The sequence below is a fragment of the Styela clava genome, chromosome 5 (assembly GCF_964204865.1).
Source record: "Styela clava chromosome 5, kaStyClav1.hap1.2, whole genome shotgun sequence".
NCBI classification, from domain to species: domain Eukaryota; kingdom Metazoa; phylum Chordata; class Ascidiacea; order Stolidobranchia; family Styelidae; genus Styela; species Styela clava.
This window is the reverse complement of record NC_135254.1, coordinates 11,314,367-11,342,328: the sequence shown is the minus strand read 5'-3', so window position 1 is coordinate 11,342,328 and position 27,962 is coordinate 11,314,367. Positions and strand designations below refer to the sequence as shown.

At 33.7% G+C, this 27,962-nt stretch overlaps 2 protein-coding genes across 5 annotated transcripts; one reads left to right on the top strand and one right to left on the bottom strand.

Moving 5' to 3' along the window:
- The first annotated feature begins 870 nt into the window (after positions 1 to 870).
- LOC120345091 (gelsolin-like) lies at positions 871 to 26,578 on the top strand. Of its 4 annotated transcripts, none has more exons than XM_078113280.1 (14): positions 871 to 1,097; positions 1,255 to 1,451; positions 3,344 to 3,505; positions 3,829 to 3,981; positions 4,803 to 5,022; positions 5,322 to 5,539; positions 5,742 to 5,819; positions 6,256 to 6,420; positions 6,959 to 7,153; positions 7,317 to 7,479; positions 7,811 to 7,975; positions 8,600 to 8,744; positions 9,327 to 9,467; positions 25,637 to 25,720. In XM_078113280.1, the coding sequence occupies exons 1-13, from the start codon at positions 944 to 946 to the stop codon at positions 9,460 to 9,462; spliced, it is 2,151 nt and encodes a 716-aa protein (XP_077969406.1). In that variant the 5' UTR covers positions 871 to 943; the 3' UTR covers positions 9,463 to 9,467; positions 25,637 to 25,720. The 4 variants fall into 4 exon arrangements, with proteins under 4 accessions (XP_077969406.1, XP_077969405.1, XP_077969404.1 ...); XM_078113279.1 differs by lacking the exon at positions 25,637 to 25,720 and adding an exon at positions 10,632 to 10,772; XM_078113278.1 differs by lacking the exon at positions 9,327 to 9,467 and having other exon boundaries at positions 25,637 to 26,578.
- On the bottom strand, positions 11,986 to 14,542 carry LOC120345093 (uncharacterized). The gene is made up of 4 exons (XM_039414488.2): positions 14,236 to 14,542; positions 13,799 to 13,909; positions 13,438 to 13,661; positions 11,986 to 12,985 (listed from the first exon to the last, which is right to left on the bottom strand). The coding sequence occupies exons 1-4, from the start codon at positions 14,516 to 14,518 to the stop codon at positions 12,797 to 12,799; spliced, it is 807 nt and encodes a 268-aa protein (XP_039270422.2). The 5' UTR covers positions 14,519 to 14,542; the 3' UTR covers positions 11,986 to 12,796.
- Positions 26,579 to 27,962: the final 1,384 nt, after the last annotated feature.

The following is a 27,962-nucleotide window of genomic DNA, read 5'->3' as shown; positions in this document are numbered from 1 at the left end:
ATAGTTAGTACGAAATTCGCTTTTCTAAAGACTATGAAACGGTATACAGACGCGGAAATTGTATTGTTTTTATAACGTTGAACAAAAGTGATTGGTCAATACTTTACTTTGTTGAATGTATTCGTATAGATTTAGATTAGAATACGCGATAATAATGCCGAGAATGTTAGGAGTTTCAACCTTGTAAAGAGGTTACTGGATGTAAGTCTTTAGAATAGCTGCCACCAAAAGTATAATAGTCCGCAAGCTTTATCTATCTGTACGCATCAGATCCCTTTGTCGATGATACGTGCGGCCTAAGAGCGCTCAAGTTTTTTAGTTTTGCGTTCTTATGAAACTGCTGAGGGATGAAATATTTCAATAAGTTTCAGAGTTCAATAAGCGGAAACTCAAATGAGCTTTCACGCATCGGTTCAATGCTTTGAACAGAGTGAAATGTCATACATATGCTGTTGTTCAGTTGAAGCGCAAGGGTGAAATTAAAATGACTTGGAACTGTTGCAAATATGTATTTGCGACAAACGTCTTCCTATCTGATACTAGAGTACTCAACGAAAGTATAATATGAGGTATTTCAAAATTGAAAGGAATAAAAATATATTCAGTAAAAGTTGCAAAGTCGTAACAACGTTGATTGAATTTTGAAATGTCAAGGTGCCATTTATACTTTTATTTTTATCTCGACTGATGATAGTTAAATGCTTATTGCAGCAATTTCGATTAATTCTTGTGGATGGATCGTTCCTAATTGAGCCGACCAAAATATTTTGCGCTGCAATTATTCTTCAACATTTTACTTGAATTCCTATTTCGAGATCAAATTAACTTTTCGAAAGAATCGTTAACTTCAAAACGTATGATAATTTTTATACAACGTTTATTTTCTGTTTTAGTAGTAACGTTTAGTTTCACCTACTAACGGCCTTTCCAATAGCATCTGAATATGGCTGATCTGACCGCAATATTTGAAACTGCTGGCAAGAAAGAAGGCGTACAGGCATGGCGAATAGAAAAATTGAATTTAGTGGCGAACGCCCAAGCATTACTGGGAAATTTCCATGTTGGAGACTCGTACATTGTTCTGAAGACCATTGAAGGTTTGCAAGGATATATATTCTTGTATCTTGTTTTATTGAATTATAATTTAACTTCAATTATATACACGTTGAACATAGTAAGACTAGCACACATTGCCGTTATAGAATTAAAGCGTTTTGGCATTCTCTTCGATAAAAAAATCCATTTTTATTTCAGCTAAATGCGGAAAAATGCGATGGGATCTTCATTTCTGGCTGGGCAGGGAATCAAGTCAAGACGAACGTGGAGCAGCAGCGATAATAACTTGCCAAATGGATGACTACTTAGGAGGAGAGCCTGTTCAATACAGACAAACACAAGAACACGAAAGTCGTGAATTCATGGCACTTTTCAAAAACGGAGTCAAGTATTCGGTAATATTCGATTATACCCATACAAAAGAGATTTAGTATCCAAGTTATTTGTCTACTATAAAGTTATTTGGATAAAATAGATTGATAAAAGCATCTTTTCATTTTCATATTTGCCTTTCTTATTAACTCACTCACAAAAGACTAAACGTATTATGAGGCAAAATGATGGAGCATCATCCTGGACGCAAACTCAAATATTTGACATATGGCAGATGCACATAGCTGTATTGTCATAGCCACCATTGAGACGAGTTTTGCTGACTGAACTTTTTTATACAAGAGAAGTAGCGTCGTGTCGCCAATTCATGTACATTGTTCCGATTTTTCGTCTGTTTTATGGTAAACATTGAACTTGAAATATGATAGCTATAAATCACTTGTTAAACTTGATTTAGTTAGGGAAGGAACATGGATTCATATTATATTTCTGACAGATAATCAAATACCAAATCTGGGTTGAGTCACTAATAAATGGATAAAAATGCAGTAACTATATGAAATCCTCTGCTTGCAATAAAATATTCCGTATTCGTTATCGGAATCCATGTGAACCTTGTACTCTGCGAACAAGAATTTCCCGGAGATTAATTACGGGTTTTAAAATTAGGTGAAAGTACCAGTTTCATATTGTTATTGCTGTGTAAACTTTAACATATGCTTTATCTTTGATAAATATTTGTTCAATTTATCTCTGTTCGATGATTCGTAGAACCATGTTTGTTCAAACGTGTATAAGACGATAATATTTTATGCCTGATGGTTTGCTCATGTTTGCTACGCCTTAATGCAGAAAATTCCCCTCGGAACCAGAACTGTTGAATATTAACTCGTTTCTGATAGTGTTCTGGTAAAACCTACCAAAAGGGTCACATTTTCATACTTCCGCAATACGGAAATTGCTAAATAAGGATATTGGGTACTCATGTAGTATGTGAACCGAGGTGGCGGACACCGAAACGTAGTATGTGTATCAGGTTATAGTTAGGTCATAATCTTAATAGAAATAAAATAACATACTACGGGAGCGCCGGATAATAGACCATGTAATTAGTCAAAAACAAAAACCTAGTTAATTTGCATTGATTACTCTTAAAATTATTACTGTTTTCGAAACAAAAATCTTGATAGTCGAAAAATATATTTGATTGAAATAACAAGTAACGTCGGTTCACACTACGCGTTTCCGGGTCGATGCTTTTGCAAACAGTCAGCAAGCTGTGAATCAGAATGTTTCTGGATGAACGTCATCGAGGTAATCTAACAATGAAAATAAACATTCATGTTCTTACACCGTGTTATGTTAAATAGCAAAAGTATATGTAAACTCTAACGGCCCGTTGCGCCGGAAATCGCAATGATGTGCCATGTTATTCGAATGACACATTCGACCGTACGCGATTAAACCGACAAATAAAGCGTCATGTCAGAATAGTGTTCAGAAAAAGGCGTGTGAATGCTACCTAAATATGCATTTTATCTATTGAAGAGTCACGACAAAATGATACAGACGTACAATATTTCAACAACATTAAAAACTGCGAGTTGAGCCGAACATTTGTTCATTTGTTGCGTCATTAATCCATCATGTTTCAATGTATATTACACGATTCTTACAATGAATCAAATTTTCTTGTATAAATAATTCATAGGAGATATTTCAAGATTAGCACATAATGAATGAGCTTTTAATGAGGGATAATTCGCAAGAAACAATGTTTTAGTGTTCCATGGCCGTCACAATCGATTTTTTGAGTAAGAAATTCGATTCGAAAACGCTACTCAAAAAATACATGTTTATTTCATAGTCTGGTAAAACAAATACAAATAATCCGAAATAAGACGTACTGTACTGTGGCAATATTGCTTTTAATGAAATATAACTTTATTTTTAGCAAGGGGGAGTAGCATCTGGATTCAAGCAGGTGAAAACAAACGTCAGTGAATCGAAACGACTTCTTCATGTCAAAGGTAGAAGATCAGTTCGAGCAACAGAAGTTCCGATGAAATGGTCAAGCTTCAATCATGGAGACAGTTTTATTCTTGATTATGGAAATGTTAGTATTGCGCTGTCAGAATGTATTCCATTTTATACTTCGAAGCCAAATATAATAGTTTTTATTTGATGCACTTTTATAATAACACTTTTATACACGATGAACTTGAGTTCAATCAAATGCATATGTACAAACCGGGACTAAAGGAAACTCACAACATGATTTTTAAAAACCTATTCATATTTTAAACATTCATCAAATAATCAATAAGAGAAAATTCAAGACAATATATAAAGAAAAGGAGGAACGTTGTATAAATGACTTTAAACCAAAATTTTGATTTTCAAAATATTTTGAAATTCCTCACGTTTTTGTTTCGTCAGGACGTTTTCCAATGGAATGGAAAAGAATGCAATATGTTTGAAAAACTGAAAGCGGACAACGTTGCCAGAGCCATAATTAGCGACGAAAAGGGAGGAAAAGGAAAACATACGAAAGTCGAGCCAGAAGACAGAGTACCGGATATTATGCTGAAGGTAGAATATTCATTTAATGATTTATAATGAATAGGCTACTCAATCAAAAGCTACAAACTGTAGCTACCCGAAATTCTCACCAAGACCAATCGCCCAATGGGACCCGACGTTTCACCCAAACTTCTGCTGTTCCATTTTAAGTTGCATTTTTTATAAAAAATGGGAGATCTTTTGAGAGGACATGGTGCTCATCTAATGCGACAACGTTATAGTGCTAAGATCTGGAGCCCAGGCCTGAAATGGCAATCATTATGTTCGGGTCGGGTCGGCAAGGCTTCTCTATCGCTGACTTTTTTTAAAATAAATATATGTTTAAAAAAATATATATACTAAAACTATGTGTGGATACTAAACTTAGAAATACTTGTTATAAAATAAATGACAATTCAAAGAACTCCTAAATGAAATATGAAATTTCAGATTTGCTTCGGACTATGGCCTGCAAATCCAGTTAATTGGTCGGGCTTAGGCTGGGTCGGGTTCAATACCCACGGGCCTGGGTCGGGTCGGGCTGGAACTTTTGGGCCCGATCTTACCTCTACACCATTACGACCCAATCTAGCCTATAGACTTTTGCGAGATTATTCAGTATAATTTCTCAATATATTTCCTAATTCCCGGTATCTGTACTGTAAGCTATACTAAAAAAATTTATGTGCAAATGTGGGGAATTTATTTACCTTTTTTTTAAGTCAAATAATTTTTTACATTTTACGCATTGTAGATTTACATCCTTACTTGTCGTGCGCATTTTGAAAAAATAAATATTTAAAAAAACGACTCGTCGTACTTTATAGCATACTAAACGACATCTTTTCTAGGTTTTGGAAGGATCCCCATCCGATATTCAACCGGCGACGTCAGATGATATCAAGGTTGAGGAGAAGAAAGTTCCCGCTTCCTTGTATCACGTAAGTTCGGATACGGGATCTCTTAAAGTCACAGAAGTTGGAAAAGCTCCGTTCCAACAAGGAGAGCTGAAGAGTGGGGATTGCTACATTCTTGACAACGGATCACATGGAAAGATTTTTGTGTGGAAAGGTGGGACAATATATACATTTATTGGGTTATATGTTTAGGGGGTTGATTTTCTCTGTAATTAATAAACCAGTAGATTTCTAAACTTCGGTACCTAAAGAGAAAAGGGTCCTTTGACGGCTATCACTTTCACTTTTTTCAATGGACACCAAAATTTTGCTGTTTTTCAATTTAAAGGAGAACACTTTCTTCTCGTATTGCTTTTCAGTTAACTTAGTGCTTTCGTGACTTACCCTACCCGTAGCGATGTGTGACGGTTGGTCCTATATATTTGAGCATTGCTCTTATTGTTTTTTCTTTAGGCAAGGGGGCAAGCAAGGATGAACGTAGCGGTGCACTTAAGAACGCTACTGATTTTATCAAAGATAAAAACTATAAAGACTACACCAACATTGAGATGATGGGAGAAGGATCTGAAAGCATCATGTTCAAGCAATTCTTCAAATCATGGAGAAATAAAGGCGACACCATCGGATTTGGGGAGAAATACAGCGAAAACAAGATTGCCAAGATCCAGCAGGTTATTAAAAAAAAAGAATTATAAATAACGTGCAAATTTGCTCCATTTTGTCTAATATTTTTTAATCAAGTACTAAAGCTCAGTGCCCCTAAGGTGACTTCTTCGATATACATGAATCCCTATGTATATTACATGCATATGATCTCAAGTTGTTATCCATTTCGATATCAGAAATCATAATACCATTTTCAACTTTTTACAGATCAAATTTGACATGAAATCTCTGAGCAACTCCAAACTGGCGGCAAAGTACAGAATGGTCGATGACGGAACTGGAAAGGTGAGATATAAAAATGAAACAAAATTGCTTCAATTTTATATTACATAAAATATACCCAGTTCGTCTAATCGCGTATTTGATGTTTGGCTATATTGAAAATAATATCTATTTTTCTGGCGACTTATCAACCCAATAAAAATGTACGTGTATAATCAATATTGTATTCTATAATACATCGTTTTTAATACAACAAAAATGCTATAAAACCAATCTTCTAATCCCGATTTATAATAAGAAAAAACCTAAATAGCCCCCCATGCTCGTCGTAATACCCGGATTGTCCCCAAATATAATCTTAAACATACAGTATAAAATAAAAGCAGAACCCATGATCATATAGTTGTTATTCACTTGGAATCAATCAATTTATTCCGCTCATTATTCACTATTCAGTTGTCGTCTGATATTTATTTATGATAAAACTATTTCACAATAGCTCGAAATCTGGCGTGTGGAAGATTCTTTGAAGCCAGTTGACAAGTCCAAATATGGAATTTTCTTCTCGGGCGATTGTTACGTCATGTTATACACGTATAAAGTTGGGAGAAAAGAAGAATATATCATCTACTTCTGGCAGGGATCACATGCAACACAGGATGAGGTTTGTGCTTTATTAAGTGGTTCTTTTACATTCTACTTTTTATAACCACGCCTATTGATTAGACTAAATAGCTTTAACCCCCCTTTTTAAAGCTTAAGTAGTATATTTCAGCAAAGGAAAGAATGATAGCGGAATTGATGAAACCGCACTTGTTCAGGTGAACACAGACATTTCATTATTTTTTTCAATTTTTTACTTCTCTCTCTATAATTTTCAGAAAATCTTTTTCTTTTCTTCTCTTTTCAAAGTCATGGATGAAGGAGGCACGGCGGCAACAATATAACTGCAAATATAATGGTTGACTCGTTGGTCAATTCCCGCCTAAATGTCATGTTCACGGTCAGCGTGGCCCCGTTGTTGACTGAGGAGGCAACGGCTCAAATTACTCAATATCCCAACGTTACTTTTAGCTCATCGGTCATGCATAGAGTCACCAAACCTCCTAAGACCCAAATATTACTTTGTAAAACTCTCAGTTTTGAGAAATCTTCAATTCAGATTAAAAACCATTCCTCCAGACCCTTTTTTTATTGTTCAGATCGCAGCATCTGCTTTCTACGCCGTAGAGATGGACAAGAAATACGACGATCGTCCTGTTCAAGTACGCGTGGTTCAGGGTAAAGAACCTCCCCATCTACTTAGTTTATTTGGAGGAAAACCAATGATTATAGTGTCTGGTGGAAGAAGCAAAGGGAAGAATGATAGCGGAATTGATGAAACCGCCCTTGTTCAGGTGAACACAGACATTTCTTTATTATTTTCAATTTTTACTTCTCTCTCTATAATTTTCGCTATTTCCTATCTCGATATTGTTCAACGTCCAAGCCATGCATTGTGCCATTATTTATAGCATTATAAACCAACACTGATGATAAAAAAATTTATCTTATTGTCAGGTGTTCTGTACAGCTACAGGAGGACGTGCCATTCAAGTAGCTACATCCGCTCGTTCTCTCAATTCCAATGATGCTTTTGTGCTGAAAACTAAATCTGCCAGTTATGTATGGGTTGGACGAGGAGCATCAGATGACGAAATTGCTGCTGCAAAATACGTCTCAGGTAGTTGTCCATATTGTGAATAAATTCAAACAAAATCGTTTTGGTAAACTGTCGTTGTTGACGTTGCTGTTGTAAAATTATTCTCTTCTATATTTCCAAATTGCACCAATCGATTTCACATTTTGTTTGAAGTTTGAAGCGCCTCATAAAATTCTATCATTATTATACTATCTATTAAGTATTATTATCTATTGGTATTTCTTCATAACTGTTTTTCATAGGTACTTTTTCTGTTACCTATTTCTGACAATTGTAGTGAACGAACTCTTTATATATATACATTGTGCAAAAACAGATTTAAACAAACAACGATTCTTTTCTATGCTTTTAGACAAAATTGGTGGTTCAAATTCGCCTGTGATAATAAAAGAAGGATCTGAAGATTCCAACCTTTGGAAGATTCTCGGCGGAAAGCAGGAGTATGCTAGTCATCCTAGACTGCAAGAAGAATTAACCGATAATCCAGCAAGGCTGTTTGGAATCTCAAACGCTACGGGTAAATGGAATGAAAAGAATTATGACAAATATGCCATTCATAGCCATTCAAATCTCTACCGTGCCAATCATTTACTCACAGTGAAAGTTTGCATCTTGTCACAATTTTCAGTCTTGCCTCAGGAATGCTGCTACCGTAGTTTTAATTTGTATAAACAATAAATTGGTTGTATCCAGCGGCGTGCCTAGAGATGGGTCATAGAGGCAGCCGCCACATTCAGCACGTTGAAGGGGTGTGAGTTTGTTGCTTAGTTTAATAATTTGAAATTTTATATAATAGTAATACAAAATTCCACTCTTACTCTACCTTTGATTTATTCATTCTCATGTATATATAATGAAAATCTATAATTCTCATTATACACATTTATAATTTGTTTATCCCCCGAATTATTTTTATAGTTAGGTATAAGAAGCATCATCATCAGGAATTTGCCCCGGACAGCAGAACAGTTAGTCCCGCCCCTGGTCTATAGACTTCGTGCAGTCAATTTACTGCAGTCGTATTTTTGAACTTCATTCAGTCAACCTTCTTGTGAAGTTTGACCGTGATAATTTCTTTAGAATATTTCAGTGTCTATCGTGGTCATACTACCCAGTTTAATAATTTTTGCTAATGTAACAGGACGAGTCATTGTAGATGAAGTTCCAGGGGATTTCACACAGGCTGACTTATGTGAGGATGACGTCATGATGTTGGACGTTTGGGATCAAGTTTTTATTTGGATTGGAAAAGGCGCGAACGAACAAGAGAGAAAAGAAGCACCTAAGTATGACATCACAGTTTGTATAAAACAAGTCAATGGTTTGTAGTGAAAATTTTAGTTCAGTGTTGCTATTAATTGTTTTGTTGTTGCATTGCATGTCGTCCTGTCAGCTGCATTTAAAATAATATACAATGTCAACTTTAAAATGTTTACTTTCACTCCACTCCGTTGCTTCCATTTTTACATTGGCCATTAAATCACGATATTATGACGTTAACAAAGAGCTCAAGTAATAATTAACCACAATATCACGTTTACAAGATGTTAGATATTTTTTGAGATTATTACCATTGTTTCATAAAATATATGACCTTGACTTCATATAATAACTTGAAGGGCAACGTTGAGTTGGATCTCAGTAGAAAATAGCACGCAATGTTAAGATTTAAGTTTATTTCTTTGCGTGCCTACGAATGCTTAAGATTCATTTTGAACCATCTTAATATTATTATTATTTTTTTTATCATTTCACGCTTTGAATAATCGTTTTGAAGGCATTTTAACTAAGACTCAGCACAGCTCGTTACTTTGGAATTTCATATCACCCCTGTACTTAACAACATCGTCACGCACTCATGATTATAGGCTTGCTGTTGACTACATCAAATGCGATCCGCGTGGTCGCTCTCCTGACTGTCCAGTGATGACTGTAAAACAAGCTTCAGAGCCGGGAATTTTTACGGGATTCTTTCAAGGTTGGGATGCGGCTCTATATAAATAATTAGGGTGAGTATCTTCAGATGAACGTCATAATAAAAAAAAAATTTGCTCCATGCCTTATAATGTTTCTGAATTCAGGTAATTTAGAAACGTTGCACAAGCTTGCAACATTTAGAAAATTCCTATTGAATTTGAATAAATTCTATGAATTTATGCTTTCACCAATTTTCTGATTTTATCAATGTTAACTGCTTCATGTGTATTACTGGATATGGTAGCTTGATCACTATTTTGTGGAGTTTATATGTATTGAGTATTAGGTTTAGATGATGCCATGAATTTAATTTGTATGTAGGTTAGTGTCCCTCAGATTTCATATCGCTAATGTTATATGATCTGTGGATTTGCATGAACTTCTTGATTACCTAGTTTTAATTGTGTTGTATAGAATCATTCAGAGTAATTGATTTTTGATGTTGTTTTGTTGAAAGAGAATAATGTTTTGTGTTTATTGCTGATCAATATCATAGAAATGGTTGATTTATATCTGATTGTTATTCAGTCACTTTCTTCTCAACTAAATGACTTGAAATACAGTCAACATGATACTTCTTCTCATAGGATTTACAGCGAAATAACTCTCATGCAAAGAGGAAGATTAGATAATATACATAGATAATATGGAAATCGACATGACTTGACTCGATATTTCGACAGCGATAATACCTTTACCATAGAATCTGAATTTTCTTGCCCAATGAACGCATAGACTCGATTACTTACGTTTTACTGCCTTCTCTTTTCGATTACTTTCGCTGTACCGGGCACCATTCCAAAGAAGTGCACAATAGTTATTTTTCCGCCAGTATTTATTCATTTGTCCAATGAGTTTTAATCCAGCTAGTGTTGTTTATAAAAAAGAATATAGTTGTTGAAATCGTGATAATTGCAGAGTTATTCTCAACTGACGTATTCTACTAAACCATCTCACACATTCATCGTGGATTATTCTATTCAACAATGGTTTCTTCTGAAGAACAGAACCATGAACCTTCAAGTTTTAACTCTTGCCAAAGAACGAAATCGATACAAAGAACTTATTTACGACTCAATATCGCTTGTAAATGAATTGGAAATAATTCTAAACTTATATTACATCTGTAGAACACGTAGTCGTATGAATAAATTTCCTAAATTGTCACGCTAAGCAACTTATTTTCGATCTTTCAGATTGGCCGTGGACTACATTAAAAACGATTCGCGAAAACGAGATCCCAGAATGTCAATTGTTACTATTACTCAAGGAAATGAACCATTGTTGTTTACCGGATTCCTCCCTTCGTGGGATCCGACTTTTAAATATGGAAAAACAGATTAATTTTACAGAAAATCAATATTAGCATTTCGCCAGAGTTTATAGACTGAAATATTTTACAATTTTATTGTTATTGTTATCCGGGACGTTCGTTTACGTAGTCATTCTCATTGTTGAAGTTGAGAACTGTTCGTAATTAAATAGTTTACGCTTTATTATGTAATTTATTCAGTACTACCTTGTATTTCTAAATATAATTAGAGGTTTTATATTCTCAATCATTTTGTAAAAATCTCAATTAAATCAGGATTGATATTTGGGGTAATGCAGCAGGATTGCGGAAAATTGTTTTTAATTTTGTTACTATTGCTTCACGTGTTAAATAATTCCCATGACTTTTATATATTTACTGTTAATATGATGTTTCCTTCCCAATTTAAACAAAAAATTTCAATTTTTCTATTTTTAATGTGGAAAATTGCTTAAAATATTGGTAACATTTGGTTATGTAACTTTGATCATTTACTTCGGATTGCTATTCTGATTATTTTGTATTTTGACAAACATTTAAGTCTCCCGACCCATTTAATACAATTGAGGATGGAATAATGATATCAATATGATCTTCTTTAGTTTTTGTTTTGTTTTAATTTCGTGAACGGACTATTACATTTTGATGGTAATTTTATTCGAAGAAATCAAATTATTTATCATAGTTGCTTACTGCGTGAATTATTTTTAAGAACGTTGTCGCATCATCTAAAATAGTTTTCCATGGTATAATCTCTATTAAATTCTCAAACAAAATATCCAATTCGTTCATATATTAGCGAGCTATTGCAAACCTCTTTTGGCATTGGCTAAAATTGTAACTACGCTGAACAATCGACGTCAAAGCTTACACCAATACACAATCGCTGAATTACATTCACTTTTCGATCATAAACTAGGAAATGGGATATATTAATAAATAGTATTTTAGAAATCCTATACAGGATTCTTTATAATTGATTTTTATCCGACGATTTTCGATGTATATTAGTCGTACTATTGTTGTAATATTGTGCACTATTAATTACTATCTTTATATTCTTATGTAACCAGTAACATAGATGATTATTTCAAAATTTTATCACAGCTTGCAGTTGTTTTGATCAATATATCTCAATATGAGGAATTCTAGTGTTTGGTACTATTGAATTTGCCAGGTGTAGATTCCGAACTCTCACTTCGAATTCATTTGGTGATCAGCAAGTCAAACCAATCCACACATGTTATAATTTAATATAGCACATTACAACTGGAAAAGGCATGAAATCACATAAATATGACTAAGGTATACTCAAGGAAATATCATACTTTCAAATGCTGTTACAATAGCACATGAAGTATTTATCAACTTACCAATCAACTGGATGAGGTTTAATCTCTCTATGTATTACCAAGAACATTCAATTATAGCCATATTTGATAGGCCTACTGAAAAAGTTGTTCATATAAAAGTGTGCATTATGGAAGTAATGGACGTTATGTGGGAGATAAATGTACGTCCATCGAGCAGACTATTAAAATAGAAGGGGTGATATGTTGATCGTTATTCCTAACCTTACCATCATCATAACCTATATATATCACAAATACCAAACACACATTAACAAGCAGAAAATGATATGTTGAAAATTTTAAATGCAGATATTTCTGGTATCACACTGACATACCGATGAATAGGAAGAAGTGAAAAAACACTGACTTGAGAATGATATATAACATGAACGCATTACAACGCACGTATCTATTGCTTATTGAAGGTTGAAAAATTTCTTTCGCTGTTGTGAAAAACAATCTCGATAATTTTTCACTTGTAAGAATCAATTGTAAAGTTTGTACAATAAAAAACGCATTTTAAATTGTCTGATTTATACGTGGATGTATCATAACCGTAATATGGTAGGGATTAACTATTGCAGAAAGGAAAAGTATTACCTGAAAAAAGTAGAACATTTCAACTAACTATTCTATTTTTAAAGACTGAATGAAGAGAGTTTAATCAATTGTTTTATTATATGTTGTCCATTTATGTTTACTTTTGACATAAAACGGCTTGTCTCTCCCATATGGTCGGATGGTTGTACATATCACGACCTGACAAGTTCCAGGGTACCCTAACGTGCATGCCAATGTATACATGATTTGCATGAAATTTTGGAAATCCAGGGTGCCACTGCAAGTAGGGTGCGGAACTTCCGTCAGATAATGTTGTTTCTTTGGTCTGATAATGAGGCAATTATTACATTAACATTTATGAAACCATTCTATGTATGCCGCTGTAATGCAATATACACCAAGTGTTACTAATCGGTATGTATACTGACCAACCAGTGAGTAAAAAGTAGGATCTTAAAAATATAAATATTTAAGTTCAGTTATAATAACCCATTTATCCTGATAAAATAAGTAATTTAAAAAATGAGAATTAATTTAAAAAGTCTTTGTTTGTATTACGAGTCGCTTGAATATTTGCATTTTGAAATGTAATTCTTCTCTTTAATTTTCCATAAATACTATTATCAGAAGATGCACAAAATCAACTGTGCTAATTATTGAGTAAAAAATGTCCCCCGGACAGATTTTTTTTGGTGTTTCACTACATATAATACTGTTGACCGGAGGAAGTTAAGCACATTGAAGGCTTTATTCTGAAATATAAAACAAAATACTTACTGAAAGATTGTACTTCAATCCAAGCCAGACAGAGATTATGTCTTCATTTGCCCATATTTGTGTACGAAGGTATGATGTGATCATTTCATAATGTATTTTCGAATAAATATTAGCGGGATACCCTCCACGTCCTGAGCACAGTTGTTCACCTTCTTGATAATTGATCAGCTCTGTTCTTCTCTCGACCCAGAAGCAAAAGTTTTCAAATTTCACATGACAGATTCCTGTTTTGTAAGATTAAAATTACTTTCAGTTCATTTTATCAATTACGTAGCTTCTAGGGATCTTCTATAACCTAATGCAGCATATGGACTCCTGATTTATGCAACGCTACGACTATCACCGCCACAACTATAGTTACCTTGCTTTGTTTCAAGTTGCGTTATTTTTTGTTCAGATCTTGAAAGTGATGTTGCAAGTTCATCCATCCTGTTCACCATTTCAGTCATTCTTTCGTTTTGTTGCATTAGAACTAGATGTAAACACGATAATTTAATAACGAAAGGAGATAACACGACAAAAATACATATACTGTATTTAAAAATCTATCTTTATTCAAGAAAATTTGCAGCAAAGTCACAAGCACTCCAAAAGTGTTATCTCTGTACCACGCTATACGAAAGTGCCAAGTGGTGGGATAACATTTTTCTGCAGTTGAGCTGTAAGCTGGGCTAGAAAAGAAGTATGGGTGAAGATTTCTCATGGGTATATGGATGAATTTTCCGAACAATCACCTTTATAGCAGCATACCGTGCCAACAATTTTTCAAAATAAAAAAATCGTGACTGAAATACTTACTAAGTTTCACCTTTGCCTCCGTTATGTTCTCAACTTTACCATAATCTACAACACCAGGAATTCCTTGTTCTCCTCTACGTCCGGTTCCCCCAATTTCTCCCTTTGGGCCACGCTTTCCAGGTAACCCTTGTGTAACTTTTAAATCCTCGTGGTTGAGAGGAATCGTTTGATAACAAATAGATCGATAAAGATCTTCGGCTTGCTGACATAACGGAGTTCTGATGGCATCATGGGCGAAAGCAAATGATATTAAACACAACAAATAAATACCGTGGACAGGCATAATGGCAGACTATTAGTATTACTATCTAAAGTATAAATAAATGAATATTATAAACCTGGTTGATTTTTATCAAGATCATCAAAAATAATATATTTTATAACCTTGAACAAATATTACTTTCAGCCATTCAATTCTACATCATTTTTGAGTTGCGTTCTAATATATATTTCACTAACTAGCTTTCCTTCTTACTTAGTCAGATATGCAGATGACGCTACTTAATACTTTTGCCTTGATTTAACATGTAATATGACGCAGCGTCTTGTCAAATCTCTGTAAATTGGCTTGTTGCAATAAAACTAAAGATAATAATAACCTATCATGTTCGAAGACATGCTGTAGCTGTTGCGCTTTTGTCTTGTTGGTATCATCATAAAATATATATGTGAAGGGAGCAACATATTATTATACTTGTCGCAAACAAACAAACTTCATTTAATGTCAGATAGTGTTGGTTAGTGTTAACATAGTGGACACAAATGCAGATCTAACCTGTAAAATTCAACTCCCCTTTCTATCAGTAATCTGATTTATTGCTACAAGGCAAATTATAACAAACTTACTGAAGAGTAGTCTTTTCATTTGTTTGTACAGCCGCCTTAACGGCGCCCTATGCAAAAAAGTTCACGTTCGAATGCTGTCTCCGATAAATTAACCTGAGCGAAATAGAAAGAAGTTCCACCAATTGGAATACCACTTCATCATAAACGAAGCAATTGCTGACAAACAAGTATTTTAAAGCCACAAAAAATTTAAAATAATATTTCCCTAGAAATTCTAGTTCCCGCGAATTCGATTTTGATAGCTTCCTCAATACGTCCTGAAATTTATTATTAATCGCAAATGCACATGTATTAAGTGAACAAAAAATGCATTTGTATTTTTCTGAAAATTTCGAGTACATTACCAAAATGAAAACTACATCTTACCAATAAGTTTGACACTTTCAAAATATAGTGATAATAGCAACTTTACAAGATCAATCGACGCCATATTTATTTTAACATCACATAATCATGAACCTCTAGCCAAAAAAATCTGCATAAATTTTACTTTTATAAGCACGTAACTATTTATAAATATTGTAATTTAACTTTGCAAATTTGTATTATTCATCTTAATTTTTATATCGTATGCGAGATTAAATTTAACACGAGGTTTTGATTTGATAAATATTTAAATAGTCCAATATGTACCATATTATAATATGTACCAATATATACCAACCATAATAATGTTTGACGATACTTGTATCACCGTTGAGCTATTTACTTTCAAAATGTCTAACATAATTTGTAAAAAAATTACCCAGCATGATTCCATTTAATTGTATCTTTCAAACTGTTCTTACTTACAAAGTACATCTGGTTGAGTAACCAAGGATACGGTTGGGCCATTGTAAACAAAATCACTTGTAATATTTACCTATTTGCTGTCGATTTGATTCGTCTGCCAGAAGAACGTGATAACTGTATTGACTGTACAGACCACAGAGTAATTAATTCAATAGTCGAAATATCTAGTCGATGAGTTATTACAGAATAAAATATAGAATTCTCCAAGTTTTAGCAAATGTTAATTAATTCAATACAATCGAACACAAGATGTGCAAGTTATGGGATATGGTATTAAGGCGATGTGGTTATCGTGCGTGGTCGTTGCTTTCTCAATGTAATATAGAGCTGATGTTATATAAAATTTAGCGATAGAATCAAACAATAATTGTTTTTCCTAATTTTTAAAACAGCACAATTTATGCTGTGCATAATTTATTTGATATATGTATGATGTTCGTATGATATCTATATACATCAAGTAATCATGGGCTGCGGAACAAGTAAATCAATTCAAGCGGTATCGCCTGATGAGAACATCGGCTCCCAACCGATAGATCAGGTAAGCAGACTGTGCAAAATAAACTCTATTTTGATTTCGTCAGTATTTCTAAATTGAGAATCTAATGTGGCAGTGCTACTTGTTTGTGTATCATAAGTATTTAATTTGTGTGGATTATTCCATTTTCGTCAGGGACTAGGACAGTGGTTCTCAAACTTTTTTAGTCCCAGAGCCGCATTTCAAACCTCAAAGGTATGAAGAGCCGCACACAAACAACGCAAGAAAAATTAGCAACAAAGCGCGTAATTAAAATACTAAGTCATCGTAACAACAACACACGTAACAACTAGGGCTGGGCAAAATTTTCGAATAATAAAATATTCGAATGGCATTTTACGATTCGAATATCCGGTACCACGTGACCTGCGCCGCTCTGCTTGGACACCGAACTCGAGCGTCTCCAACTCAATCGTGAATTGTGCGAGATTTCCCTACAGCGCTTGCTATCAGAAAAAAAGAAAAATTTGAAAAGTCGTCTTTGCGTTATGGTGTTATATGCTTATTTTTGCACTTAACGTATCCTTTCAATATATCATTTTGCAAAAAAAAAACGTACCGACTCGACCGTTCCGTAAATTTAGAAACGTCAAACCAGATTAGGTATTTAAAATAAATTTCCCAGATTCAAACTCGGCATGCTTGGTGACATGTCATTGGCCATTTCTTGCATTACCGAACATAAAGTTGCTTAAAATTAAATGTTAAAATGACTTTTCGGCGTTTCATTGTGAAAAAGGTGATTTTAGGTCGTTAAAACACTCTAGTTATGTAAACAGCATGGATTTAAAAATGACCAAAAGTTTTTCCAAAAGCTGGTATGAGTTACCTGTATGGAAAACACTCAATAAGTTGTAACCAGATAAGAAATGTCATGTCCTACTCCCTTTAAAGCACTTTGTATTAGCTCTTTAGTGATCCCTTCCATCCTTTGCCAAGTAATGTTTCGAATATGTAAACATTTTACTCGCCCCTGCATGGCCGTTGAGCCAAGAGTAGAACTTAAAATCAATCGTGAACTTCGTTGTAACAATGCACACTGACTCGTTCACGAATTGTTGCGTCTATTATCATCGAAAATGATTACAATTATTAAATTTTGAAGCATTTGGGCAGTTAATTAAGCCTCAAGGCATGACATAATCAAAATCATTAAGTGAAGTGCTGAATTTGCAAATTCCGTAAAAAAATTGAGCATTACTCAGTACGTATTTTAGCTATAATAACCATCGGGGTGTTGTTTTGTTGAAAAAAAAAAAACGTTAGAACTTGAAGGAATTAGTTATAATTAGAGTCTGACCCTCTATTAGGCACAAAGGTCTAGAAATGCCTTTATTGCCAATTTATTTAATCGCTATTTTAAATCAACATTCAGGATTCACGCAATCGTAAATTTGCTAGGTTTATCTATCTAATACTAAATTAACACGGACACCATAGAAAAGCATGAGAAACTTAAATATCATTATAATAAATATCTGCATCTCGGTTACCGTTCACTTTAAACATGCACAGTTAATTTACAAGCGATGATACGGAAGATCGAATCCAAGGCAGAGGATAACCTTAGAATTGAATTAATTTGGTTTTGAAATCAGTCCTTAAATGTATTCAACAGCTGTCGCTGATGTGAGCGCAAGGGTATACTAGAAATATGAAATTTCGATATTCGGCGACCGCTTATTCTTGCATGCAAAAACGAGAAAGGACGGAAATATAGAATACCAACTTTAGGATATCGCCGCCAAAACGATCGCGGTGATAAAATTAACCATTAAAAAAAGCTTTATTGCCGACTTTTTAATGTTTCTATGAATTTCCAAATGGAGTATCGACCTCCGACGTTCTGGATCCCTGTTATGCATAAAAAAAATATTCAAATTATCCGATTGGAAAAAAGATTCAATTTTGCCCACCCTACTCTAACAGCTTTTTAATTATGCTTTGATTTCTAATAAGTTTGTCAAAGCGGGTCGTAATCGTTGAGGATGCAAGCTGCAGTAGCTGCTTGAGATGATCGCCAGATTTTTCGGGACTATTTTCGATTACTGGAACAAAATTAAAGTGCTATAGAAATAAAAATAATCATCGAGTTATTTGATTTATACATAAGAGCTGGAAATGCGACAAAAACTGAAAATCCACGATAGCAAGCCAATGATTACAGCCATGTCTAAAATCTTTCCAAGTGAGAAGTGTCCGATTGGCCGCGAAAACGCTCACTGTCGCGTCACTATTGCATCTTATAGGTTAGTCAACGCTACGCAAAAAACACGGGGGAATCCATTCGACTAACTAATAGACTTCTGCATTTTAATTTCGAGTCAATGATTAGTTTTCAATGAAAAATTTTCTTTGAAAATTATTAATTTTTTAAACATTAACGGGAGCCGCAGGAAAGGTTGTTGAGAGCCGCATGCGGCTCTCAAACCCTAGTTTGAGAATCACTGGACTAGGATATAGAAGTGTTAGTGCAGCCATCACAAGTTTATTGCAACACTACGAATAAGAGAACACTATAGATTTAGACCAGTTGGCCCAAATTCATAATTCTCCAGCAATATACAACCACTTTGCTACTGCATGTTTGAACTCGGCAAGATATTTCGCGCGGAAAAGTATCTCCACTTTTAAATATCTTTCTTGACGTTCTCAGCTATATTTTTCAATATGAGTTAGACTTAAACTTGTAAGAAATGTCAGCTTTATCCATATATTTTGCAGTTTTACTCACAGCAGGAGTTGAAAATACGCTCAATTTAGTTGTCCTTAGTTAAGATTTTCACGTTAAAGTCGCATTCCAGCCATTTTTTGTCAAATCTTGAATACTGTATTATAAAACTACATTATCTCAAGCGAGACATTGTGCCGTTAGTTAAAACGATAGACGATATTGACTAGATTTCAATTTGAGTTGCATATTATATTGTTGGTAATACACAGCTCCGTTGTAATACTGTACACCGCCTTAATCACCTCGACAAGTATACTCACTCGCTGGGGAGTATTTTCCGTAGATTCGATTTACAGTAAATTGCTGTCAAGAATTGAAAATTGCAACTGCTCGTGCATGTCACTTGTAGAAATGGAAAAGGCAATCCCTGCTATTTGTTTATTGTAAGCTAGTTTGAGATACTTTTATTCAAAAATGCCCCCTCCCACCTGTATAACGCTTGTCTTAAATCCAAGGCTGGAACACTGCCAAAACGTAACATAATAATAATGTTTTCTAGAATATCACTGTACAAGATGAAACAGAGGGAAGGAAGGTCAGTCACATTTATACGAATAAAATTAATGTCTGAGTCTATCCATAACAATCAACTACGTAAATAAATAGAAAATAAGGTAATTCTTGAAACAATAAAACGAGAATATCGGTCAGAGACCGAAGACTTATCGATCGAAAGTTAGGGGATCCTCAAAACAGCGCTCTTACTCCATAGTGACACTTTGTGTCCCATCACTAATTAATTGATAACTCGCTAATTATACGACATAATTCGCCCAAAATCAATAGGCCTCTGGTACGAGATATGATGAATGCACATGCAAAATCTGCAGCAGATCCAATCTCGCTTTCGTGAGATATCGCGTGCATCCAACAGACAAACAAACAGACAGACTGACAGACAAATACATATCAACATACTTACCGATTAGTATCGATAAGTAATAAAAAATAGCTTGAACACTTCTCATATTTAAAGGTTGACTTTAAAATGTTTATATTTTTAACTTCAGAGTAAGATGTCAAAAATGTTTGTTCTCGATATAAACTAACAAGTAAAAATACAGTTCTATACAGTACTTGATCAATCTACTGTTTGGTATTAAAAATGTATTCGTAATGTATTCAACACCATTATGATATGATCGTATTAATAATTGCCAAAATTTTCTAAAACTTCACACCAACTCGATACTATGTAGTAATTTGTAGTTTATTCATTTTACACAGATTATATGGAGCATTGTTCAGCATTATCTTAATAGGGAAAAAATATGTCTCCACACTATTGAAGTTGATATAATATTGTATTCGAATTTTGTTCATTTAATTGTTTCAGCTCGCTGCTTAGATCATTCTAATGGTATTAAATGCATCTACTAACACACATGCGTAGTGGAATGCAAATTTAGTTATGCACTTATTGTAATGCAATCTATTAGAAATAAGTAGTCCTTTATATTGATTACTTTTCATAGTATCAAACTCACAAAAACGAAAATTGATTTTTTTTTCAGCCAAATGAAATAGTCGACCAAACAGTGGTGAGTTTTACTCATAATTTTTACTCATAACTCATAATGTTTTGAAAAATGATTTTGTAAAAATAAAATATTTTATTTTTTTTTACAATTTTAGAAAAATAAATAAAGATATCAAATACGAACTTATTTACAGAAAATTCTCCATCCAATTCACAATCACCTGGTACATGATGAAAATCAATAAAGGCAGAAATATTGTTGAATCTTATGAACAAAACTACTTTTTATACTATATTCAATAAATTAGATAATATATTTTTATTGAAGATTTATAGACAAGCGTACATGCGGTGCAAATTAATGTAACAATTTAAATGAGAAATAAATATTTTATGATTCATTGTTAATATGCAATTGTCCAATATTTACTTTTTTACTTTTCTTATTAACAAGCTGGGATTATTAAATTCTAATTTTCTAACTTCTTCAGCTGAGCTCAAATTTTTCTTGCTCATGCTTTTACATTTTTTATGTTTTTTTTATCGACAATACCTTGTGATCTAATGTTTTATAATGGGGGAATATTGATAAAAAAAAACGTTACTAGCGGCTTATAATATCACTAGTTATTATTTATAGCGCTCCTTTTCATGCGATTATGTTGTATTGGTTATCTAAAATCAAATACTAATTATATACAATATATTTATCTAAACTTTAGAGTTACATTAATGGTTATTTAGTTTAATACTTATACGTGGGTCTAAATTGTTTGTTTAAAAAGTCTACGGATCCTACATCACCCTAACTTGTCGTGACATGTTTTACCAACAAATGCAAATAAATGCGTAAAACAGAGATAGTAGAGGTTTACCCCAAGTTATTATCCCGTCGAACTATCATTATAACAGTGGTATAGAATGAATACATCAGAAACATTGGTGCTTAGTAAACCCTTTGATCCCACAAAACAAGCAGTTTGCAAGGTTTCCGTCATGTGTTATTGCCAAGGCTTACTGGTGCATTTAGTTGGAAATAGACTACAAACACTAAGGGCAAGAAATATTTATGAGGACACGTCGTGTTGGTCCCGATCACAAGAACTGGTGATGAAGCGTCGACGCAATTGTAAACAAAAATCGTCTCAACCGTGTTTACTTGTTTGCGCTCGGTTCACTGATTGAGCATGGGAATTGAGTAAAGTACAAATATACCTAACTAGTGTCAGAAATATGTTTAATACATATTTATTTTCGGACACAAAATGTACTTATGGATCGTTTCGTTTTTCTGTTGTTGTCCTTGTTCTTATTCTTGTTAATATTCTTCTTCTTTTTATCGTTATAAAAAAAACGCGTTTCTCTTTAAAAACTGGACCAATTGCTTTGAAATTGTCGGTGATGTATTTCTGTGCATGGGCTCCTTGGGATACGTTCTTTTGTGATGGCTGGTAATGATTTGTGTAGTAATAATAAAACTCTAATTTTATTGAATGGATTTACCGGTTGTTGCTAATTACGATGGCAATCAGTTGGAAATAAAATATTCTATTGGAAATGAACAAATTATAGGTGATCTCACGTAAATTTGAACTTAACTTATTGGCTATTCTCTTCTTTTTTACTATTAAAATTTATCAACTTTGTATTATTCCGGTTACCTAAACTTGCGCTGAAATGGCTCAAGTATTTTCATTTTCTTGTGTATTCACGTTACTCGCGTGCGTTAGATCAATATTGGATTGACACTTTCTTCTTTGTGATTGCACTGTCGTGTCGTAATATCATATAGGCCAGGATCAGGCTTACGTAGTCTCAGACGTCATGAAGTGCTAACATACAAGTATGCATTGGCTAAAGAGGTGCTAAAGGTCAAATAAGAACACGGGGTTGAATCTACATAACTAAAATATGCATTCAATGCCGATGAAAAAAACTCTCGGTTGAGTAACTCTCATATGATACGTTCATGAATGAAACAACATATAAATGGAAACGAAAGTCAAATCGGAGTAGTACGGGCATCTAATCTTTCACAGTACCGGTACGGAAACCTGGTCTTCAGCTGAACACCAGATCTCAGTAATAATACACAATACCCGCAATTCTCTTATTTTTTATGACGCCATCACACACAAAGATTCCCGAGAGCCCACAGAAATTTTTGAAATGAATAAAAGTAATATCTTTCTAGCGACAAAAGAGTCGTCAACCACCGAAAATTTCAAAACAAATGTTCCACTAATAGAAGAAAAAGTGATTTTTTTATAACAATAATAAAAATTCTAACAACTACAACCACATAATACTTAAACAATCTCCAGGCCCATTTCGTGTCCAATAATTTCTCTTAGTCAAGTGGTAGTCTCTTGCAAGGGCTTTTACCATGTATAAAATTGCTTGATTATAGTTGCACAACAATTGATCGTGAATGAAAAAGAAGAGAACTGATAATATATATTTTATTTATTGTTTAATGAACGTGGAAGAAATAATATATTTTTATTTACAAATTGTACCGGTAACAATCGAATGTCGGTTGCTAAAAGTAACTACAGCAAAGTGGTATCAGTTTTCGATATAGAGTACTGGACTAGATAAATTCAATAGTTCGATGTTGACCATAGGGTGTAAAAATGAAACCAATTCTCACCAAACATAACCAAATGAAAGTTTTGTAATATTAATACAAATTAATTATTCGGTAATATGATAAAACAAATTGCAAATATTCATGGTATTGCAATATTTTGAGTGTTAAAAAGGCCTAATATTTGGTTGCCAGCTAATCATTTTTGATATGAACCCAATATCGGATGAAAACGTCAAGGTCATTAGAGAATCGAATAATTTAAAAATTATTGTTCTTTTGAATTTCAACGGCTGAAATTTAAAATGAAAGTGTGTATGTATATATATATATATATATATATATTATGTAATATTGGCCATATCAATAGGAAATATACTTATTATTTTATAAAGGAAATAATCGCTTTCAGATCGACAGACACCGATATCTATTACGTTAGTTGGGTTGAGCACAGAATGGCGTAGGTCTACGCACTGCAATTCCTACAAGATTCTTATTTATTTTGACTTCATAGCAAGCACTTAAAAATGCTGTGTTGGCTTATTGGATTTTTCGAGCAATAGTTGCTCTAAAGAGTTTTACTGTAAACAAATTTTGGGTCCCAAGTAGGGAGAAATCCAGTGAAGGACAAAGATTCATTTCCCTGTGTTATTGTGATAATAGATGTTCTTGCATCTCGTTTTCTCGGATCGGATTTAATATAATCTTCTAAGTCTAAAAAAAAATGAAATAAAAATTATATGAAACAAACTGTCAAAATGTTCCCTGTACCGAGAATATTATTAGTTGGTATCTTGATCAATATATAACTTGCTACAATATATCTACGACATTTCTGTTGAAAGCTTGTTAGCATGCCTTCGGAGATGATATATAGCCTACTAACGAGATCATACGTGAATAACGCTGAGTACCTCAACTAAAAAACACTACCTATTTCTTACTTTGGAGCCTTTTTTTTCTTGTGAATTTGCGCCATTTCCAATCCAAATAAAAGTTTGATCCTAAACATCCAACATCATGACGTCATCCTCACATAAGTCAGCTTGTGTGAAATCACTTGGTTCCTCATCAACGACCAGTCGACCTTTCAAATATAAACTTTAACTTTAGTGCTTTAACAAAATGTCCTTATTTTCAAAGTAGGTCACGAGCCCTTAGCCATCAGCCGATATGGCATTTTGAACCGTTCTAACCCAATAATCTGGTTTTAAACTCCATTAAATACCGCGATTGTTTTTAAAAAAGCTTTTAAATAGATATTGCTGAACTGTTTATGCACTAACCTGATGCATCTGATATTCCAAATATTCTTGGCGGATTCTCATTTAGATCCTCATGAAGCCTTGGGTGGTTAGCGTAAGTAAGTAGTATTTGACAGCTTGCTTTAATCAAAACTTCAGAAAATCTTTTTTTTCTTCCCTTTTCAGAGTCATGGTTGAAGGAGGCACTGCAGCAACAAAATAACTGCAAATATAAAGGTTGACTCGTTGGTCAATTTCCGCCAAATTGTCATAATCACGGTCAGCGTGGCCACGTTGTTGACTCAGGAGGCATCGGCTCAAACTACTCAATATCCCAACGTTACTTCTAGCTCACCGGTCATGCACAGAGTCATCAAACCTCCTGAGACCCAAATATCACTTTGTAAACCTCCAGTTTTGAGAAATCTTTAGTTTAGTTGAAAAACCATCCAGACACATTTATTGTTCAGATCGCAGCATCTGCTTTCTCCGCTGTCGAGATGGACAAGAAATACGACGATCGTCCTGTTCAAGTACGCGTGGTTCAGGGTAAAGACCTCCCCATCTACTTAGTTTATTTGGAGGAAAACCAATGATTATAGTGTCTGGTGGAAGGAGCAAAGGGAAGAATGATAGCGGAATTGATGAAACCGCACTTGTTCAGGCGAACACGAGATTTAGTTATTATTTTCAATTTTTTACTTCTCTCTCTATAATTTTCGCTATTTCCTATCTCGATATTGTTCAACGTCCAAGCCAAGCATTGCGCCATTACATATAGTATTATGAACCAACACTGATTGATGATAAAAAAAAATCTATAAAATCTATATATAAAAGAGAATATAGTTGTTGAAATCGTGACAATTGCAGAGTTATTCTTAACTGACGTATTCTACTAAACCATCTCACGCATTCATCGTGAATTCCTCTATTCAATTCCTCTATTCTTCTGAAGAAACATGAGTTGCTCATGGCACACAGAAGCATGATGCTTCAAGTTTTAACTTTTGGTCAAAGAACGAAATCGATACAAAGAATTTATTTACGGCTCAATATCGCTTGTAAATGAATCGAAAATAATTTTAAACCTATATTACATTCGTAGAACACGTAGTCGTATGAATAAATTTCCTAAATTGTCACGCTAAGCAACTTATTTTCAATGTTTCAGATTGGCCCTGGACTACATCAAAAACGATTCGCGAAAACGAGATCCCAGAATGTCAATTGTTACTATTACTCAAGGAAATGAACCATTGTTGTTTACCGGATTCCTCCCTTCGTGGGATCCGACTTTTAAATATGGAAAAACAGATTAATTTTACAGAAAATCAATATTAGCATTTCGCCAGAGTTTATAGACTGAAATATTTTACAATTTTATTGTTATTGTTATCCGGGACGTTCGTTTACGTAGTCATTCTCATTGTTGAAGTTGAGAACTGTTCGTAATTAAATAGTTTACGCTTTATTATGTAATTTATTCAGTACTACCTTGTATTTCTAAATATAATTAGAGGTTTTATATTCTCAATCATTTTGTAAAAATCTCAATTAAATCAGGATTGATATTTGGGGTAATGCAGCAGGATTGCGGAAAATTGTTTTTAATTTTGTTACTATTGCTTCACGTGTTAAATAATTCCCATGACTTTTATATATTTACTGTTAATATGATGTTTCCTTCCCAATTTAAACAAAACATTTCAATTTTTCTATTTTTAATGTGGAAAATTGCTCAAAATATTGGTAACATTTGGTTATGTAACTTTGATCATTTACTTCGGATTACTATTCTGATTATTTTGTATTTTGACAAACACTTAAGTCTCCCGACCCATTTAATACAATTGAGGATGGAATAATGATATCAATATGATCTTCTTTAGTTTTTGTTTTGTTTTAATTTCGTGAACGTACTATTACATTTTGATGGTAATTTTATTCGAAGAAATCAAATTATTTATCATAGTTGCTTACTGCGTGAATTATTTTTAAGAACGTTGTCGCATCATCTAAAATAGTTTTCCATGGTATACTCTCTATTAAATTCTCAAACAAAATATCCAATTCGTTCATATATTAGCGAGCTATTGCAAACCTCTTTTGGCATTGGCTAAAATTGTAACTACGCTGAACAATCGACGTCAAAGCTTACACCAATACACAATCGCTGAATTACATTAACTTTTCGATCATAAACTAGGAAATGGGATATATTAATAAATAGTATTTTAGAAATCCTATACAGGATTCTTTATAATTGATTTTTATCCGACGATTTTCGATGTATATTAGTCGTACTATTGTTGTAATATTATGCACTATTAATTACTATCTTTATATTCTTATGTAACCAGTAACATAGATGATTATTTCAAAATTTTATCACAGCTTGCAGTTGTTTTGATCAATATATCTCAATATGGGGAATTCTAGTGTTTGGTACTATTGAATTTGCCAGGTGTAGATTCCGAACTCACTTCGAATTCATTTGGGGATCAGCAAGCCAAACCAATCCACACATGTTATAATTTAATATAAGCACATTACAACTGGAAAAGGCATGAAATCACATAAATATGACTACGGTATACTTCAAGGAAATATGATACTTTCAAATGCTGTCACAATAGCACATGAAGTATTTAGCCACTTACCAATCAACTGGATATAGTTTAATGTCTCCATGTATTACCAAGAACATTCAATTATAGCCATATTTGATAGGCCTACTGAAAAAGTTGTTCATATAAAAGTGCGCATTATGGAAGTATAGGACGTTATGTGGAAGCCAAATAGACGTCCATGGAGCAGACTATTCAAATAGAAGGGGGAATGTTCATCGTTATTCCAACTTTAGCAATGCACTGCTGTTATACCTTGCCATAACAAACACCGAAAACACATTATCAAGCAGAAAACATATGTTGCAAATTTTAAATGCTGATATTTCTGGCATTACACTGTCATACCAATGAATAGGAAGAAGTGAGGTACACTGATTTAAAAATAATGTATGATATAAACAGAAATGTGGTACGCACGAATCTACTGCTCATTGAAGATTGGAAAATTTCTTTCGCTGTTGTGAAAAAACAATTACGAATATTATCGCACTTGCGAGTGTTAAATTCAACTAATTTGTCAAATGTTAGTTTGTACAATAAAAACGTATTTCCAATTGTCTGAATTATATGGGCGATGAATAATAACCGTAATATGAAATGACTGAACTATTGCAGACAGGAATAGTATTACTCGGAAAAAGAAGTTCAGTACAACTAAACATTGCAACTAACTATTTCATTCTTAATGACAGAATTGTTTCATTATATCTTGTCCATATATGTTTATTTTTGACATAAAACGCCTTGTCTCTTCCATATGGTCGGATGGTTGTACATATCACGACCTGACAAGTTCCAGGGTACCCTAACGTGCAAACCCATATATACAAAATTTGCATCAGATCTTGGATATCCAGGGTGCCACTG